Source organism: Meleagris gallopavo, chromosome 2, assembly GCF_905368555.1.
Source record: "Meleagris gallopavo chromosome 2, MGAL_WU_HG_1.1, whole genome shotgun sequence".
NCBI classification, from domain to species: domain Eukaryota; kingdom Metazoa; phylum Chordata; class Aves; order Galliformes; family Phasianidae; genus Meleagris; species Meleagris gallopavo.
The window spans coordinates 101,035,046-101,056,201 of record NC_139405.1 but is presented as its reverse complement, the minus strand read 5'-3'; the positions used below and the strand labels follow the sequence as shown (position 1 = coordinate 101,056,201).

At 42.2% G+C, this 21,156-nt stretch overlaps 1 protein-coding gene across 1 annotated transcript in view; it reads left to right on the top strand.

Moving 5' to 3' along the window:
* Window positions 1-21,156, top strand: part of HS1BP3 (HCLS1 binding protein 3) — a 43,489-nt gene that overhangs the window by 18,452 nt on the left and 3,881 nt on the right. Inside the window, exons 5-6 of the mRNA XM_003204532.5 lie at window positions 13,913-14,064; window positions 14,587-14,722. Of these exons, the coding sequence (XP_003204580.2) occupies window positions 13,913-14,064; window positions 14,587-14,722 (288 nt within the window). The remainder of the gene's footprint in view (window positions 1-13,912; window positions 14,065-14,586; window positions 14,723-21,156) is intronic.

Sequence of the window (21,156 nt, the reverse complement as noted above, 5' to 3'; positions counted from 1 at the left end):
AGTAGTTCAGTGTTGCCTGCTGTGAGTGTTTGCTCTGGGGTCCAGGAAGATGTTTCCACATGGACACTGGTAGAGTTCTTCCAAGGAAAACTTCTAGCTATATTTTCCAACTGGGAGCACTGAGGCGTGTGTGTGAAAGGCTCAGCCCTCTTCTCATTGCTGCTCTCTGGCAGGTGCTAACTGAATGAAAGTGCACTCAGGAAAGCTGAGATTTTCTCAGTTAGTGTTTTTGTACTTGTTACAGGTTACATCCGTAAGTGCTGCTTCAGGAGAGCATGTTTGACAGATGAATGTGAAAAAAAGCTGTATATCCACTTCTGGTGATCAGAAGGAACTGTACGTTGGGATCAGAACTAGGGCATTGTGACAGACAGGTTTGCAGAGGCGTAACTCACAGATCTGAAGTTGGCTGCTCAGTGTTTTCTTTTATTCTGGAAATAGTTACTTTTCTGACCCAGGGGAAACTTGGAGGAGTCCTCCTCCATGCCAGCATTGTCCTTATCTACAGTCATATATCCTGTTCTAGTGTTAGATTTTTGGCCCTACATGATTATGCAGTCATTGTTTCCCTAGGTTTCCCTTTGCATGTGGAAGCAATTGCCTCAGTTAAACTTCATCGATGAGTTTCTGTCATGGCTGGCTTGCGTGATTCCAATACACACACAGCTGGAACATGAGCATCCTTTGGGAGGGAGTTCAAGTAATTATTTTAATGTGCTTCATTTTCTTTCTGATTAGAGCACTGAATATATGTAAATGGCTTTTATAAATAGTAATTTTGTGTTTATACCATCATCCGAAACCCAGAGGACTGCAAATAACTCTATATATAGTCTGTGTAATGTTACAGCTGTGTGTGCCAGCCAGCAGCATTCTGGTGCAGAGCACAAGTGTAACTACACCTGGGGTAAAATGCAGCAAGGGCTTAATGGCTTCATGCAACATCAGGCACTAAGTGGGGAATACATCATTCAGCTCGAATTCAGCAGGAGGAATTGTGCTGGTGTGGATGTAAATATCCAGCTTGGAATTTGACTGTCTCAGAAAATTAGATAGATCTGCTTTTAAGAAAGATGTTGTGGGATTTGTAATGGACCTGGTTCATAGTTTTCAATGCATTAAAGGGCAATGCATGTAAACTTGACACACACTCTTCTGTAAATATAAGAATTTTGGAGCCAAGTAATGTCAGGGAACTGACATTGAAATGAAATAACATTACCACTAGCTGGCACCAGCTTTCACATAATTCCCATAGTCCTTTCAGTGAACTCTCAGCTTTCGATTTTCCCATCCTCTCTAACAGCAGTGTGCTGTCATTTGTAGCAGTGCCGAGTTTAGCAGCAGTGAAGGCGTGCAGAAGCTGCCACAAGCTATTCTGCAGGCATACTAAGCAAGCCCTTAGTTAACTTAGACAGATTTTGTAGGAGGCAGGAGATCCTTTAGAAGGGGGCACAGGATAAATTGTGACTATACAGAATCAAAAATGTTGGTTGTTGGTTTTTTTTTAAATTTCTTCTTTGGAAGAGGACTGAACATGATGTAATTGGACAGATTTAAACATGTTTTGTTGCATGGACTTTACAATAATAGGATGACTCAAGCCCTTAATTAGAATAAAAAAGCATTACCTCATCGATTAGCCTGTGCCTTTCACCAAAGCACAGGAAATCTTTAATCGGCAGACCCGGAGAACTGCTTGTAGATGGGACAGACTGCTAATGAGGAATGGATTCAGAGGTGCACTGTTGTTTTTCTTCTCACTGAGTGTAAGAGAATTGCTTGCTCTGGGAAGAAGCTGTCTGGGGCGGGGGGTGACAGAGAGCCCAGTGAGATGGGAGATTTGCTTGTCTTTTCATCTGATGCTGTCAAGTTCCTAAATCAGCAGACTTTATAAAACCACTATTCCCTTCTCCTCATGGATTTGCTGCAGATGTTTATTTCAAAACAGTCTGTAAAACCTTCAAAAAAATTCATGAATTAGCCATTGTAACTATAGGCTGGTACTAATTAACACACCTGGGGGATCGCATCCTACTCTTTCTGCCTTTTACAGTAGTTGGCCAGCTCTGGAGTCATATGAAGTGCCATCAAATAGAGGAATGTGCTTACAGACAGGCACATGTCTGGGACTCAGCAGCTCTTCATTCTGCCCTTGAATTTCTCAGGTCACATCTTGGGCACAGTGCTTGCAAGTTTCATCTCTTCATTATCTCTTTGATAAAAGAAATAAAACTGATTCCATCAGTCTGCCTGGGGAAGAGTTCATCTTTGCAAAGAAATGTAACATTCAGGTGATTGTTAGTGGCATTTGTCACTGAAGTGAAAGAAAGGCTTTCTATGCCTTGCCATAAATTCTGGATAAGACTCAAAACCTTTCTTTTCCCACTGCCTGAGATGCACAGTCATGTCCATGTCCAGGGGCTGGATCTGTCAGCACAGTGATGTACACAACTGTGGAGGCAATCTGACTGTGAGCAGACAAGTAAATAAAACTGGACAGGGCATGTAGTCTTGTGCTGACTAAATGATGACTAAATTCTAGCTAAAATCTTCTGCTCCCCAGACCAAGCTGGCCACCTCTTCTACAGCCGGAGCAAGCCAGCTACATCCAAAATGGAAAGGACCCTGAGCTTGTACTGAACCTTAAACTATGTCCAGAGACACAGTTTAATCTGGGAGAGCATTAAGTAACCTGGGACAAATTCATGCCAGGAAGCATACAACTCACTAGATGGCCATGGTGTGCCAAGGGTTTTTGCAGTGAGTATGCAGCCTGGCTGTGGTGCTTCATATTGGGCAGTGGTCTTTGGGTGACAGTGGGCACAACTCAGCAGCTGGCTCAGGGCTGCACAGGTGCAGCCTGTGTTGGAGGAGAGTTCAGTCGTGGCACAAGCCATGGTGTGTCAGTGGTCTGGGAAAAAGTCTTGACTTGGGTTTCTGGTAGGATAAGCTGTTTTCTGAGGTCTGCTCTCTGAACCATGATTCTTCTGTAATAACTGCTACTGATTTGGCACAGTTCATAAACTGATCAGAGTGACTTGAATGGAAGATTTCCAAACCTATTCTGTGCCTTGCTTTATTGCTTTTTGTCTATAATAGCATCTGAGGCATTTCTGAAGGCATCATTAAGCACAAAACACAATGTCTTGCCCTCAAAACCACCTTACAACATTATCTAGACCCGTTTGCTAAAGATGTCTCATTTTTCATCTGTGTGATGGGTTATCTGCCAGCATTATTGTTCCTGTGTATAACAGTCTCATCCTGCAAACTTTTTCCCGTGCCATCTATCTTTCTTGTCTTGGTTGTGAGTGACAGAGGCTTGGCCTCACTGTTCCTGTAATATATATTAAAAAAAAAGATATGTTCTTATGAGGCTTCTGAGGGCTAACCCTCCCTTCCTCTCTCGGGTGCTGTTAAAGCAAACTCTTATCTAATCAGTTGTTTTTATTTGTTCAATGGTGCTGCCAAGAGACAAGGGCAGTGCCACACAATGCAAGATGCTCAGACAGGAAGGAGAAGCATGTGGTCTAGAGCTGCTGGCCAAGTTCTCAAAGGAATTAGTTTCAATTCTCCTTCAAAGGCATCCTGTTTATGCTGTAACCAGCTCACTTGTTTTCTGGGACCTTGTTTTGTTCCCAGTCTGTAAAAGAAGAGTGTTGGCATTCCCTGCTGCAGAAGAGTGCAGTGAGAGTCAGCTCTGAATGGTTGTGTGGTGATTGGGTGCTATCCAAATGTTGCTGTCTGCTGGCAATAAGCATCCTCTCCATTGCCTTTGGGAGGTGGTGGGAAACATAACCCGACCTGTTGTACCCCTTAGTGTGCCACCCTCATGGAGGATCGTGCTCAGTTTGCCAGCTCCTTCCAGCTGTTGGCATAGCACCATTGCTGAAGGGAGGGGAGGCATCGTGCTGCTCTGTGCCCTAGAAATGGATGTTACTGATGGATGATATGAAGATTGTCAAGATATCTTTAAGCCTTGTGGACAAATGGAGGATATGGTGAAGGACAGTCCCCCTGCTGCTCTGTGCTTATCTGTTCGCTGGGCTGCTACCTAGGACCTCACACCAAGGATGTTTCCAAAAGGCAACATGGGGAACACTGTATCAGGTTTGTCTCTATACACGGTCCTCTGACAGTATCTCATCAAGCTTTGCACCTGAAAACACCAGCACACACCTTCTTCCTATGCCTCGGGCACATCATAAGCACCCTGTGTTTCAAGCTGTCACTCTGCAGGGCTCTAGCACAACCCTCATGTTATTTCATGCACCTTGAAGACTCAGTGCCAAGTGCATGCAAAGCCAATCTTGTTTTGCTGAGCAGGGTAGGTGTACATGCTGCATCCTGCGTGTGGGATTCTGCCAGCTGCAGAATGTGGGCAGCCTCAAACCCCTTCCTTTCACTGCAGAGATCTCAGGCAGATATCAGTGTCCTCCCTTGGGGGTGTGAAGGAAGATGAACAGAGCCAGAAGCAGCAGACAGGAGATGGGTGGGCAGTGCAGAGTGATTTGCTGAGAGGCACAAGGCAGCCCCAGGAATCAGTGCCCAGCAGTGTGTCAGCAATTGCTGGACTGCTTGTTTACAGCTCAATGTGTTGGTTCTCTCTCCTAGCCACGTGACATGTGAAGGGGCTGCTGTATCATTCCTCCTTATGAACCCAGGTCCTGACGTATCCTGGGGATATGTTTTCAGTCTGAAAATCATCATTCTTTCCTCCAACATTGCCACAGGCATTGTAACAGCAGGGAGTAGAAGCTTGAAACATTGTGCAGTTATTTGTAATTGCTACTCCCCTGTTGTCAGCAGCATCATTTGTCACTCTTCCACTTGCCCCTCTTCCAGACACAGATCAGTGATAGAATTCCTGCTTCCTTTCTTTTTCAACAGTAGATCCCCCTTGCCAAACTTCAGTTGGTTTCTCTCTGACTAACTGTATGGTTTAATTGTACTAGATTCTCCACAGATATAAAATGGCATAACTGATATACTTTGATTCCTGTCAGGATTTGTGAGTCAGCATGCTGGACCAGAAGATCAGGCTGCATGCCCAGGTTCACACCTGAGTTAACAGCAGCTAATTCTGAAAAGAGCTCTCTGGGGGCTAATCTGGGGCCCTCTCTGCTTTCCACTTCTTGTCCCTAGCAGGGTTGAAGCTACATAGAATCACAGAATATCCTGAGTTCTAAAGAACCCACAAGGATCACTGAGTCTAACTCCTGGCTCTACACAGGACCATCCAAAACCAAACCCTATGTCTGAGTACGTTGTCCCAATGAACTGTGGCAAATGAGCCCCTAAGTTGCACTCCTTGTTCTGTTTTGTTTGCTGCAATGCACGGATCCCCAGCAATTCTAACTTGGGCAGCCCCAGTAGCTGGCAGTAGTACATAGGCAGCTAAGTAGGAGCAAGGAGGAAGGCCTGTAATGAACCACTTGGGTGGAGCCGTGAGCTCTGGTTGCACGGTGGCAATTCTCTGGGGATATAAGATGATGGAGGCCTCGCTGAGATCATCCATGTGCAATCTCTGAAAAGCGCTGTGGGAGTTGCGAGCAGTGCTGCAGGTGAGTGGAGTTCTGAGAGATTTTTGTCAATAGGATTTTAGAATACTGCTGTGGCTGTTAACACCAGCGCTGAGCTGGATCTCATGCACGAGCCAGAATGCTTGTAAAGGCACTTGATGTCTTTTGCATTCAGTGAGGTGTTCGTGGATTGCTCACCTTTACCAGTTTTCTGCCATTCAGTGCTGACCTCTACAATGTGCTCACAGTACTTCCCAAGCAATGCCCCCCCATGGCACCTGGCAGGCAGCTGCTGAGTACACTGAGCACAGAGCTGAAATCACTTGTGTTGCAAAACCTTGGGTGCTGAGAAGTCAGGCCAGTTAGCATAAACCAAAATCATTAACTATAGAAATGTAAGTAGGAATCCAATTTTTAAAAAATGGAGAACTATCTCAGCTATTTTTCAGCTTGCAGTAGAAAGAAGCCTCTCGGTAACTGCCTCTGCAGAATCCCAGTGTCTCACTTAGGAGGGGAAGTCTGCATCTCTGCTCCCCAGTGCCTGCAGTCTGACCTCCAGCAGCGTCTGCAACATCAGAAGGAGCACTTGCATTGTGCAGAAGGCATATCTATGGCCTGGGGAATATTTCACCCGGAGCAATTTTATTTTACCTCCGTTGAAAAAAAAAAAAAACTAAACCATCTCTAGAGAGGAAAACCACATTTTATTTTTATGGAAAAGGCTTTGATCTCACGATCAGCAGGAGGGGCAGCAGAGGAGCACGGGGCTGCATCTGCAACAACGGTATCACTTAGCTCTGACAGTGACTCCCTGTGTCCTTCCCTGTGTTTCTCCCCATGGAGCCAGCTCCATGTTGTGCTGGTAGGTTTGTGTTACCCACAGCATGGCAGGCAGAGCAGCACAGGGAAATAGTGACCTCTGTAACAGCAGGATGGGGAGTGCTTAGGGAGGGAAGATAATGGAAAACCAGGCTGAAATCTGTCTCCATTCCTCAGGCTCAGTGGAGACACTTCTGTAGTGGTCTGCCTTTGAGAACTAATCCTGCCTGGCTGCTGGTGGGGTTTGCTGAATGCTTTGGTAACCAGCAGTTCGGATGTTGTGAGGGGGGAATTCTCCTGAGGCAGCAGTGGAGTGGGAATTATCTGCTGCTGAGGAGCACAGAATGAGGCCACGAGGCTGCCAAACACAGGTAGATGGCAGGAGGGGCCAGTGGATATAGTAGCATTCTGTTGGCAGGGAAGATAAGGTAACAGAAAACAAAACCTTTGCGGAGTAGATGTAGAATAGCTACAGGCTGCTCATCCTTGCGAGGGAGCACCAAGGTCTTGCAGGTCCTGGTTGTGAGTGCCCAGCACTTCCGGAAATGCAGCATCACCTCCTCACCTGTTTTGTGCTTTTCAGAAATTATATCTAACAAGATACTGTGGTGATATATTCCTGTGTGATGGCTTTTTTTTTTTTTCATCATTTCAGCATCAAAGAAACCAGTTACTTCTGCAAAACAATTGCTGTTTGCGTTTGTCACTTTTAATTGCTGATTTTTAAGAATTCTTATGACAACGTTCAAGGTAATTGTTGCTCTAAATTCAGACACCTCTGGGTGTCCCAGCAATCTGTTTCCAAAATTTAAAGTTTAAAAGTATTTGAAGTATAGAAATTCAGAAATTTTCCATAACCATTTCCATAACCACTGGTTATCACCCATATTTTGGATATTTCATTACCATAAATTGCCCATTTGCCAGGCCCTTTTTCTTGTTTGCTCCCAAGTCTGTTAAGCATGTGACAGATACACGTTCACCAGCCAATTTTTTTCATACCCTCTTCATCAACACGATTCATATTGATTGTAAATGTTTCATAAAGGGACAGTGTTGACAGATTGATCTCATTACAGTTGTCATATTTATGTTCTTGTTGTGTGGCACATTGTATAGCTCATCTATACTGAACGTAGGTAACCACGTTACAGGCATGCAGCAGAGTACCTGTCCACAGATTTCCTGTCTCAGGAGCTACAGACTAATAGCAATTATTAATCAGTGCAAGAGAGTGGATTTTTTAGCTAAGAGTGCAATTTTTGTAGGGTCAAAACATAGATCTGGGGCACCTTAAAAGGGAGAGATAAAACACATCTAGTAGAGTGCATTAAGCCCAAAATGTTCTTCCTAAGTTTTTCTTTATAAAGCTTCCTTTCTCGTTTTTATGTTTATTTAAAATTAAACATGAAAATGAACTTGTCAACATCCTTGTTTATTTTTGGTGCTGAGCAATTACATCTGGTTATCATCTTTGATCAGCTTCAACCTCTTCCTTTTCTCTTCCTTTGATGATTTGCCTATTGTTATTTATGCTTAATTTCATCCTTTTCTTTCCTTCCCCTCCCTCCTGTTTTTCCCCACTTTCCCACTGCAGCATCCTGTTTCCCCTTTACTTGCAGCCTGTGGGCTTTTTCATGAGCCTGATTTGACCAACAGTGGAAATCCTTAGAGTTGAAGCAGAAAAAGAAGAGACGAGAGTGGTCTGGAGGGAAAAAGTACATGATGCAGATGAGGGGAGTAGAGCACTAAAGATGACCAGGAGGCCCAAATGTCCGTCTGGAGGATAATGCAATACTGCAGTTCCTGGGGATGGAGCAAGAAAATGCCTGATACTGGCTAGAAACTTGGAGGAATGGATTGAGGAGGGATGACAAGGGGAAAGAGACAATACTGGACAGAAATTCTGAGGACTTGGCATTGGGAAAAGAGAAGGTGCTCCAGGAGAGGGAAGCAGAGAAGAAATCAGTATTTCTTTTCTCCTGTTGATTTGAAATTGCATCCTACCAGGTGTACAAATAGAGAATTAAAGGCATAAAAAAAGTGTTATGTGCCAAGCCCTGATGCTGGTTCTTACCTTGCTGCTGTTTTAGTAATCTATAGGATGCTAAGCAAGACACAAGTTTCTCTCCTCCTCATCCCAGCACAGCAGCATAACAAAAAGAATAACAAAAAGAAAGCCTTCTGGTTTCATCCTTCCTTGCTTGATGCATCTGAGAGCCTAGTAAGATGTAGAGATATCTCAGGCTCTCTCTGCAGAAAAGGAGATCTCAGCAATGCTGCCGTGAGCTCCATGTCAGCAGATGGTGGGTAGCAGTGCTCCCATTGTCCTGGTCTTGTTTTGGAGGAGAAAGGTGGAAAGTCTCTGTCCTTGGATAAGGTACCATTATTAACCAATCCTAATGTCATAAAAAAAAACAAAGCAGCAATATGATTCTGGCAATAATGAGGCAGCTGAATGCTCTTTTAATTACTGACTGTATCTCAATATACTTTGGCTTCACCCATCATCATGGCAATGCTCATCAGCCCGCTTTTTTTTGCCGTGTGCTGTCCTAACACTAGCTGTAATTTGAGCCCTCTGTGACCTCCCTGAAGTCTAAAATGTGTTGAGTAGATATATCGAGGGTGCAGAAAGATGCTTGGCCTTTTTGTTTTTTCCCAAAACACACTTGTGCATGTTACCTGGTATTGCATATTTGAAAACATGCAGCATTAACATGGATGTTAGAATAAGAACTCTTTCACTGTCATCAGAAACCCTGAGGGAACCGTTCTGCTGCTTTATCAATAAAATCCCAAACTCTTGTGAGTATTTCTGGATTTTTCACAGCATTATTGGTGCTGTTGGCAGCCACTTTATTATGGTTGTCTTGTTCTGAACCAGTGACCTTGTTGTAGTTTAATTTGGTCATAATTATATGTGAAACTTGTTTTTTGTTGTCCGTAAAACGTTGACAACAACAAAAGTTGTCAATCTGTGATCTTGTTGATTTTGTTTGAATTACATTGAAAAAAGGTATCACCAGAAAGTGTAAGGACAGATTGTAGAAACTGTGTGGCTTCTTTTATTTGAAGAGTAGGTTCTCCTGAGTGCAGGGCCCAAAATTCTCTTCCCAAAAGCAGGTCCGTGGATGGGAGCTGAAGATGTAGTCCTTCATGCTTTCTTTCTGTCTGTTGCTCTGTTGGAACAATAGCCCAAAGCTCACCTAATGGAGCAGGAGAAACTTCCCCTGCAATTTCATGTTCTTCTTCCACATGATTGCTAATAGGAGATTTACTCATCTATTAAACCCTACCTTATTTTGGGACATGCCAGGGCCATTTAAAGCACTGTAAGTCACTACGATGCCTACGAGAGAAAGATTACTGTGTGAGGTGAAATATCCCTGTGACCAGCACTTGTCACGGTTGCTTAATGCTTCATGCCAGGCTGTGCTGAGCTAGCTGCCTTCGAGTTCCTGTGCTGCATCCTTTGCCCAAAGCAGATGAGAATGACCCCTTTTGTCCTGTCTGTTGTTATCGGGCAGCTATGGAAAATGAACACTGCTGAATGAAAAGAAACCAGCAGATGACATTTTGTTTTCTGGGTGTGCTAGTGTAGAGGATCTTTGTTTTCCCAGAAATGGTTTTCAAGAAGATGTGCTAATATTACTGCTGCTTTAGCAGGAGATCTTTTGTTCAAGCCTGAACGTGGATGTGTGGGAGCTGGGGTGCATTTATATCACTGAGCTTTTTCCTTGTAAAATCGCATGGATTCCTAAAATGTGAGTATGTGTATTTTGAGTAAATCTTTTTTTTTTCTTTTTTTTTATGCATAACATTCCTTTCCTGGAGCATAATCTTATTCCTGTAAAAAGAAAGAGTCATATTTTCAGTTCAGAGCATTTTTGTCTGTCTGCGTACTGAGATTGCACTTACTGTGAATGCACAGAAGGATAAATACACACAGTAGTATCAGTACTGCATATATTTTAACTCAGTAGTGAGAATGGGTTAGGGACTTCTGTGCCAACCACAGCAGCCACGCGGAGTTGCAGAGCCCAGCTCTGTGATTTAAGCTATGTGTCACCAAGAGTTAGGCGTGGAGATCCAGCATTTCAAAACACAGCAATTGCACATGGAGTGTCTTAGTCATCCTCATTGCTGTTCTCTGCAGCTGACCAGAAAGGTTTTCTGCATTATTGATGTGCCAGTGAGACAGAAAGGCTGCCAAACAAGTGACCTACATTGTGTCTGTAAACAATAACAGGAGAACTGCTCTGAATAAATGGGCTACTTTTGAAAGTATCTCCTGCATCCAGAGCTCTGCTGACATTTTCACAGATGACAATCACGTGGAGGCTGGATTTTCAAGTGTACCAATAACCTGGCTAGGAGCATTCACATTCCCAAATTTTTGGTCATCCAGTTTTTGTCCACATCAGTTCAGAAGCTAATCTTTACTTACATTTATTTGTGAGACAATTTTGGCTCAAGGCAAAAGATTGCAGTGTTACCAGAGGCACTCTTGTGGTGCTTCATGTATAGAAAATAGTGCATCCAGTTGGGGAAATAAGCACAGTTCCAGAAATCTCTTCAATTCAATGGAGATTTATGACTGGTTTGGTTTTCATTAAGATTCTTGAAGTTAACTACAGTGATCTTTCCATTGTTCACTTGTTCCAGTAACGCAGAAATAGCAATGATATGGATTGCTTTATGCCAGCTGGATGCAGGTAGTTTCAGAATGTCTAAGATTGGGAGTATCTTGAGCTTCAAGCTGGCCATCCTTGCAGCATGCCCACCAGCATGTAGGCTCATCACCAGTGCGTGGGCAGGCAAAGCCACGACTTGCAACAAGCACTCAGGCCAGCTAAGTCAATTGTGAATGCAAAGCCCCAGACAGATTTCCAGGCTTCTCACACACCCTTTCTTGTCTGTTAACCTCTGCTCCCAGCATACAGCCTGGATGGGCACTGCTAAATACAGAACCGTGGGAATCTTGTTTTCCAGTTTGAGACTGACCTCCACGGAGGCCCTGTATGGATATGCTGGAATGACTTGGCAGCCCAGCTGTGGCTTCCTTAGAAGGGCACTGAGGGGAAATGACTTGGAGGCAGAAAAACAACTTCTTCATGTTCCTGCTGGTAGCAGTTGGGCCCTGTGGGTTTGGTCTCATGCCCTGTAACAGTCAGTAGTGTCTCTTGGCAGAATAGAAAGCAAGACAGTGTCTGTAGGCTGGTCTGATGGCTAGATTCAACAGAGGGTTATTACTAAGGCCTTTGAGTCCTACTCATTTTGTTTTACGTCTTATTCCTTATGGTGTTGTTTGATGGTTCTCCACCCTTCCCTTGATGTTTCCCACCATGCTGATACTCTCTGCTGCAAGTACGTCAGCTAACTGTTGATATACTCCTTGCTAACTTCAGTGGGATGGAGAGCTGTTGCTGGGACATGTGTTAGCTCATGTGGAAGTACCTTAGGCATCAGGAGAGCTGCGATCATACTTGCACAAACAAGGTATCTTGCCAAAGGCTTTTTGGTACTCCACAGGTTGGCAAATCTTCATTATGTTATCAGTCACTTCAAAGAATACAATGCAAAGCACAAAACCTGCAAAGATTGTTCTGTCCCCAGTAGATTGGATTGTTTTGTGTCTACTAATTCTACTTTTAATCAATTGGCCAGCTCTCTACAACTCATTTTTACTGTTCTTCTTGTGTCCTATATAACTAATCTCATTTTTTACCTTTTCCTTTGATGTTTAAGCTCATTGGAGTGATCGATTTCTTGCCATAGTTAATAAAGCAATAATTTTGTGTGGAAATCTGTACTGAAAGCTGTCTGGCTTGTAGGTAATACTACTTTAGTTTGTGCACATTTTTGGAAGAAGGCTCTTTCACAAATGCTTTGGTTTGAGACAAGTGCTTGGATCCGACTTTCCAAAAGCTCAAATTCAGAAAAGTCATTCAAGGCATATCCATAAAGAATATACATAGAAAAAAGCAAAGCCATGGAAGTGTTTAAAAAAGGAGGGAGGTTGTACTTTAAATAGATCAGCACACTATCACCATCAACTGCAGATACCTTTGGTATATTGTTGCTGTATTTCCAAATAAGTCTTTATTTCAGTTCTGCATGAGGCTTGTTGTTAGGCCTCTGAAGTGTGGCCTTTCGTGTTGCCAGGAGACAAAGTGATGGTAGCAAGGTAACACCATCCATTAACTTCTGTTTTGTTGATAATAAACTTGTGGAAATAACTGAAAGTAACTGGACTCCACTCTGCATGTAGCTGTATTCAGACAAGAATTTTACAAGGTTCTTTTATGTAGTTGGAATGTATGTGTAATCTTTTGACCTTAGTTTGCAGTTTTGATGACTCTGGCATGTTAAGTGCTGATAATTGGGTTTGCTCTAGGCTGAAGCCTGACCCACTCTCAGCAAAGAAGGTCAGATCTTCCGTGGTAAGAGGCTCTCTAAGGGGTTGCCTTAGAGGTGCTAAGGCCATTTATGCTAGGAATCAAGATCTTTAAAATACAGCAAATTCTTGGGCAGGACGTGCTGTCCTAAGGAGTTCTATTTCAGCTTAGTTTGCGATTGGACTTTTCATCCAAAGGTTTTTTTCTCAAAATTTTCTCTAGCTCTACTTGAAAGCTGCCTTGCAGTGGCTAGTGGAATGTAATCCCTATATATGAGAGCTTTAGACACATGTTTTTTGTTCCTGTCCTTGTTTAAGCAATATTCAAATGATACCTCTAATCCAAAGCAGTTTTCAGCCTGCTTCTCTATCCAATGTGAAGGGAGGGGGAGATCTTCAGTATCCAAGTATCAGTGTTGAAAGGTGATGGGACTAGTTGTCCTGTGGGAATGTTCTGTCTCTTTCCATTAAGTAGAGAAGAAGCCTAAAAATCAACTTTGTCTCACTGTCCAACTTCAGGAGGCTGAATTTAGAGGCAGTTAATCCTATCCTTGGTTTGGGAAAGTACTGAGTGACATTTGTCAATTCTGCAGGTTGCAGTCTATCCAAAAAACTGTCTTCCAATCCCCACTTTCTTCAACCTAAGGGTGATGTAGACTCTTTTTTGAGGAGGAGGGTGTTCTCATAAAATGGCTGACACTGTGATGAAAAGTGTTATGTAGACATCAAACACAGAGTCAGTGACTGGAAGCAGAGTGAAAGGGATCAGTGCAGTTTTTCAAGCCATCCCTTCTCTGTCTCTCTATGACAGTACTGCTGAAGTTGCTGTTCTTCCTTATTTTAAGCTTTCTCTATAAGAGAAGTAAAACTATTTAAAACAAATGTGATCAAGTGATAGTTATTGCAGTATGGCATTTTTAGCCCTAATCTTCCACTTCTCATTGAGTTCCGTGGTAGTACCTAAGTGTGAGTACAGTTAGAGTATGTCATGCTGACTACCCAGCTCCACATCTTGTTTCTGCCAGTGACTAACAGATGTGTATATGTACCTTCCTCTAATATTTTCCCAGCTTCCCATCTATTTTCAGCATATGGGACTTTGTTAGCCATAAATCTTTCTTGTTAAATGAAGAATTGCAGTTGATCTTCTTGTCTCTTACGTTTTTAGAACTAAAAAAGCAAAGAAGGCATCTGCTCCTCCAGCCAAGGAAGAGAAGCACAAATTAATCATTTTTGAAGAGGAAGTAGACCCAAATGAGGGATTGTTTGGCCCAGAGAAAGATTTCTCATCACTTGGTCCCAAGAAGAAGATGAAAGAGAGTAAACCTTTGCTATATTTGTATATAGAGTTTGTTTTGTCTAAAGCATGTGTATGATTGGACTTTTAAAATATAGTGATGCAGAGTATACACGTTAGATTATGTCTTGGAAATGTTAAGGCAAATTTTATGTTAAAATGTTAAGTCAAAAGTAGGGCAGAATCATTTAGAATCATTTAAGCAGTATAAATATAGTTTGGACTATACTATTATAGTCCCCTAGCTGTTCACTGTTTACATTTTGGGTTTGGGTAATACAGATTTTTGGAAGCTGGCTGTCATGACAGTGGCAAAGTAGTGTGACCTATGTGCAAGAAGAAAAGCAGATTTACCAGTTCTTGGGAACATAACATATTACTGATGTGTTTCCTAGTACTTTGTGGATTGGAAATCATTGTATCAAAGGAACTGTCTGCATGATCTTTTTTTCATCCCTTTATTCAGATTCCCTAGTTAGTATTACTGTGATTATTGTTCTGTGTAGTACAGTTTAACTACATCTTTTACTGGTTCCCCCTTCCAGATGTGAAATTATTTGAAGATCCAGACCTTGGTGGAGTGGTGAGATTGGGCGACTCACTGCTGCTGCCAGCTGCCTGTGAGAAAAGGGAGCACATTCCAAACACAGGTCCTGAGGAGGACACTGAGGAACTGCTAAGGTATCTGTTTTCTAACATGACACTTCTGCTTTCTCTGAGCAGTACGCAGGGGTTAAAAATAACTTCCAGTTCAAAAAGCAAAAAACGGAGTCGAGATTAACACCCAGGAAAAAAAAGAGGAATTCTGCTTTAGGGTGGCTCTTACACTTGCCTGCTCCCTTGTAAAATGTAGCACAGGAACATAGCATCAACATCACATGTTTTATTCCTGACTTGACTCTCACAAGGCTAGTTTGCCTGCACTGATAATCCTCAGGATAACAAGCAGGATGCCGGTGCTCTGAAAAACTGGCATCACCAGGGAATGTGTGCTGCAGTAAAGAATCAAATTCACACTGTCTGGATTTCAGGCCAGCATCTGAATGATGAGGCCAACCTATTTCAAGCAGCAGTTCTTCCCAGCAAACTTCTGTTAAGATGTATGATTTCAACAGTAGGTACTAAACCCAAGGGAGAAAAGCAGTGTGTGGTTTCCTCTCCTGAAGCAGATAATTTTGCAAGTATTGCTTTTTACCCGTGCAAAAGTGCTACCTATCTCAGCACTAATAACTGGCTTAATTTAAACAGAGGTTAAATTGGGTTAGGTGCCATCTCACATTATATCCTGGCAGCCCACCTGATGTTTATGAAAGCTGATAGGGAAGGACATGACCTAATTCAGTACTGTGGTATACTGGAAGCAAGCATTCTGTGCTTCCAGTATTTTCATGTGTGCTTTCTCTTCTGCTAGCCATCTCAGCATGCATTCAGATAGCTTATATGGCTAGAAGTGCCTGTTTTAATGCAGTCATTGTATTCATTAGTTGCTAGTGGAAAGAGTTTCTCCAATTGAGTGTTAATGTCCTTTGCACTGTATGTTTTCACTTCCTCTGTGGTGAAGAAAGGTCTCTGAAGTCTACTCCAAGACCGATAGACTATGCTTTTAAATTGGTTCAGAGTCATCAGTGTTAGCAGCACATTCAGATGATAACGGAAAACCATGAGAAAAGATTCTGTTTCTTATAAATTCTAGTTGTTTTCATTTATTCATGATTTGTCCCAGTGCTTTTGGTAGTTGGCAAGTCATCAAGATCCAACTGGAAGCGAATACATGTAATGAAGCAGAAAATCATGCCTGCTGTTCAATGGGAAAGTTGCTACAGGAGTTTAGAGGCAACTCCTCACTGTGCCAGAGGTACAAGCAAACTTGACCTATTTGGATGCCTAAACTTTCTGAAATTGCCCTAATAAATCTAGCTCACAGTGTTATCTGTACATCCTAGAGTCTGTAGTAGGTTCAGAAACCTTAAACATGTTCGCTGTGCACAGATGAATTAGCTAAATAAAGCAGATATGGTAGCTCTTGACTTACTTAGTGCACATCTGCATGTACCACACAGTCTACTCGTATACATGTGATAGGTCTGAGAAGTGTTTGCCTTACTGGAAAATGTTCTTTCCAGTGAATGATGGGCAGAAATAGGAGAGCACTGTGTAAGGCAGAAAAGGGAAGAACCTTCTCCTTGCAAAGCAGAGATGGGAAAAAGCTGATGTTCAGAGGAGAACACAGGAGCAATCTAGTCCCTTGTGATCTTTGTAATACTTAGGAGTTGTAGGAGCAGTTGCACCACAGCATTGCCTGTACAAGAATGAATCTCCTCCAGCAGTGACTTGAAACTTCTGAGGAAGTGACTGTTATAGAGACAAATGAGCCTGCAAAATGTGTGTGGGCTCTGCATGTCATAACATAAGGGAGAAGAGAATATGATAAATGCTCTCATTGCAGATGAAAGACTGTGCTATCTCTGGATGTATGCTCCAATAAAAGAATTACTATTTTAAGTAGAATTATGCACTTTAAGGAGTGTTGAAGTTTGAGAAAGACCAAATTCTCTGCAAGTGCAATGAAAGGTTTGTGGTTTTTTATGGCAAAACACCCACATCTTTTCAAACAAATATCTTCCCTCTTCCGGTCCACTGACCAGCATTGACTGGTTCCTAATTTCTCTGCCTACCAACGAACATCATGTGATGGTGATGGAGAAACAAGGTGAGCTACCTCACTCACTCCTTCCCACCCTTAGGTCTGCTGTAATACTTCAGTGAGGTACTTGTACTTACACATCTCTCCAGAACTTGTAGAAAAGAGATAAATTGCTGTGGTAGGAACCAGCAAGGTCAAATACCAGTGTACTGCCTTCAGAAGAAAGGCACATCCTTCATAGGATACACTTTGCAAAAGAAAGTAATAGGTAACCAAATCTTTCTCCACAGGAATACAGAGGAACCCAAACACCTCTAACAAGTCAAGGGTTCCATTGCTTTCAACTCTTCCAAGGTACAATGTGGCCAACTGCAGTTAAGAAAGGTTAACTGACCAACCCTTTCTCAAGTGTTAGAAAAATTACCCTTGGAAAGGGATTTAGGATTATGCTTCTCCTCTCATTTCCTGGGTTGCATCACACCATATAATGATTCCTTCTGGATGCATTCAGCTTTTTATTAACATTCTCAATGTTCCTGCTACAAAAAACAGTATCCTGCAAACTCATACATGATGGTTTCTCATGCCATCTTGTTTCCTCATCTCTGTCTACCTAACAGCCACGGATGTGCAAAATAAGTTTTCGTGCAACAGGACTGCATCTGACCTCTTCTGCCTCATTAATCTATCTAATCATGCCTGCCTGGTGTGCTGGATCAAGTTTTTGTGAAAAAGCAGTGCTAGAATTGATTGTCTGAATGTTGCAGAAGCTCAGTGGCCCATGGAATTACATAAATTACCACACATCTTAACCTGAAATAATTATCAGAGTTGTCTGAGCAGCCTTTTAGGAGAGACTTCAATTTACTTCACCTTTGATAATGAATAGGGAGTTGAAATGGAAGGAAGCAGCTGTCAGCATAAGATTTGTCTTTTTCTAGTGCTGAGAACAGTGTCATCTAGGGACCATCCAGCTCTTACTTTTGTGCTGAAGCTGCCTTATTCAGTCCATGCTCTTAAAAGATACACATTGTTTGTATTTACAGGCTAATCTCTATGTATAGCTGCAAGTGATGCAAGTGCTCTTTCTGGAGCATGATATTGTTAGAGGTTTAAGGTGTTTGTGAAACTGTATCCTAACAATGACCATTTCTAGCACCGTTCAGTCTATACAGCCTCCCAAACAGGTTTGTTAGGTTAAGGTTTGGCAAGAAACATCCCTAAAACAGGGTTTGTATGTTCTTCATTCAGCAGGCTACTGGAAGGCACTGAATTCAAAGGGCAACAACACTGAGACCTTAAGGCTATCCAGAAGTAATATGGAACACCACCTCCAGCTGCGTATCATGTGAAATACTTTTTCATTGTGCTAAGGGTATGAGAGCAGAACTACAGGTAGAAGAGCTTTGAAAAACTAGTGGGTTTAAATCTAGGTCCTTGGGCAGAGGATTGTTTGGGTTGTGGACTAGTGGTAGAGGAGGCTGCAACAAGTGACTAAGAAATTTCCTGACCACTCCAGGGCAGTTTCTGTGGCTTGTTGGGATCTGGCTATGGGGAAATAATCTTGTTCTGGCTGCTGTAGCTTTCAGAAAAAAAAAAAATAACTACACTCATTTTTTTTCTCCATTTTGATGGATTTTCTTTGCTGCCCAAGAATACTTTCTGTAATGGTTTTCAAGCATTAATTTTGTTCCTAACATTTTTCTTGTGATGCATAATAATGCTACCTACCTACAGTGGAAGAGCTACCAAGTGAGCTTGGCCAACAGAATAGAAAGGCTATTGCCAGATAGGAAACATTAATTCTTGCCTCGCTCTTAGTTACATGTATGGGTTGTGTGAAATAAAGTAGTGACCTAGATTCCTAGTCTGTCTTAGTATAACAAGAGACCTTTTTGCTAAGTTCAAGAGTCAGCAGATTTCAAACATTTTGCCCCAGGGTACTTGCGTTTTTGACAGCCATCTTCACCCAGAGACATAGAAACTGTTCCCAACTATGCCATAGGCTGGTGACAAGGGAACTGTTCAGAGAAGACAGAGAAAAAAGTTTGAACTTCTTCAGGGTAGGGAAAAATGTAACCAACTCTCTGGTTCAGACTGTAAGAACAACTGTCTCCTTCTTGGGTGAGTGACCTAATCAGTAGGCTGTTACCCTCAGGGAGCTTCTTGTCAGTATGTAAGTGTAGGACTTAGGTGTACTAGTGAGCCTGTTCTCCAGCCTTAGGGCAAGCAGCACCATCAGGCTGCATCCATGCTTTGGACTCATCACTTCTAGAACAAAGAACATTGCAGCTGCAATGGTTCCTGTCTTTTGCCAGTTCATGAGCTATGCCTGGAAGCTTTTTGGAAGAGGGCTTGTCTAACCCAGACCAAAACTGTGCTGCGGATTTTTCTAACAGTTTAACAATGCTGACTCTCATGTTCCAGATATATCTTGTGGCACTGTTTGAAGTACCAATATGAACCTACTTGGAATGGACTGCAGGGGAAAGCAGGAGCAGGTGGACAGTACCTCCTACACAGCCCCCTGTGCTGTCCCCTCCTGTTAACTCCAGCCTATGTGATTTTCACAGGCCATGCTGTCTCTATTGCCCATTCTAGATGTAATGGTACTTCAAAGCCTTTTCTCTATCAAATGTGTGATTTTACATCTCTTCCCTAACACCTCAGTAAAGAATATGTTGTGCACAGAATTAACGCCAGACAAAATAATGGTAGTAAGGTACAGAAAGATAAAAAGTCTGTTCTGCAAGAGCTGTTGTAGTTGCATAACGCAGCTTCAATTCTGATCCTTTTGGATACTTTAGCAAATTATGGCAGTCTTTGTCTCTTGCTTTCATTACTAATTCTCCTCATTAGAGCATTCCTGGCAGGTTGAGGAGGTCACTGTTCTCATCATGCTAGATGCTGCATGCACAGATTGTTGTTCTCGTCCCAGAAGTTTTGTCCAGACAGAATGGAAGATGAGAAGTGATATCTAAAATGCTGATGTTCTGATGGCAGCTATCTTTGTCTGCAGCTCAGGAGTCTTTCACTCCCTTGCAGTCCACATGCTAGCAATTATACTGTAGGTCTTTGTGACAGTCTTTCTTTAATAGGGGTTTTGATTGCTTTCTGTCCAGAAACAATGAGATTTTCCATGAAAAAAAAAAGTCTGTGAATCAGCACAAACAGTATGGCAGGAATTTTAAACAACAGTGGTGCTGCTTTTCCATTCAAAAAAAAAAAAAAAAAAAAGGAGAGAAAGACTAATTAGAGAATGATTAATTACATGGATTCTGTACCTGATTGTCTGTAACAAAATGGGGGATGGAAGCAGGAAGGTTCTTCCTTTAATCTGCTTGTTACTTTTAGAATATTTGCTTGATTTTTTTCTTCTACCTCCTCCTTGCCTGGAGTTAAATATGGTGGTAGTTACGCACTGTAACAATTCATTTGCTTCTCAAGAAACGGGAGTGCTTGTTCTATTTCTGCCTCAGGCATTTTGCATTTTACCTCTTTAGTTTTCCAAAGACAGTTGTGTCTCACATGATCAAACAGCAGTGGATGAAACAGTTTGCCTAATGCTGCAGCATGAAAAGCAGGTTTTGAAACAAAGATCACATTATTTGCTGTGTCCTCTGTAGAAGATTTTTCTCTCTTACAGAGCTCTTTCAAAAATCCAGGCCAGAAATGCAGCTTTACACTATCAGTTTCCAGACTGAAAAATCAGATCTACAGAATTGATGACCAGCAAGTGTATTGCCAACGACATAGCAAGAAAAAAAGTATCTGAGCTGCATCTTTTGGAGGTGTTTGAGACTGTGGTTTTTTGCTGTGGTTAGCACAGAAATTAATATAGAGCCACGAAGGAGTAGATAATTCAGCAAGCTGTGACTTCTGATCAGGTTAATTAGCTGTGTCTACTGCTGCCCCTGCTTGGTAGATCAGCTGCCCTCTTCAAATACTTCAGCTGGCTCAAAATCATGCCAGCTTCATACGATTTGTATGTGTATGTCTGCATTGTCCATCTGCTTATTATGGTTTCTGTTGTTTCTGACCAAAACTTTATGACGTGAACACTGATTCATTCAGTATTTGTTTATGCCAACCTGGGAGGCATCAGATTAGCTAAAGAAAAGTAGGCTTCAAAAATACCAGCTGTAACATGTCCTGTTTGTTATGCAGCATAGAGAACAAGAACATGTCTTGACAATGTGATCACAGGTGTGATATCTCTTGGATATCACAGTTTGCAGCAAATATCTGGGCTTAAATGAATTAATTTCTTCTCTGTAGATGAGGGATTCAGAAGGAAGCAAGATACTCACAATGTGTTTTGTAAGTTAGGTGGGATATAACACCTACAGGGAGTCATGGGACCCAAAAGACATAATAAATCTTATTATGAAATTAAAACAGAATATAGTCTTCAGAATTACTTGAGGGTTGAAATCTGAGCTGTATAACAGCAGAAGCACACGAAATACAA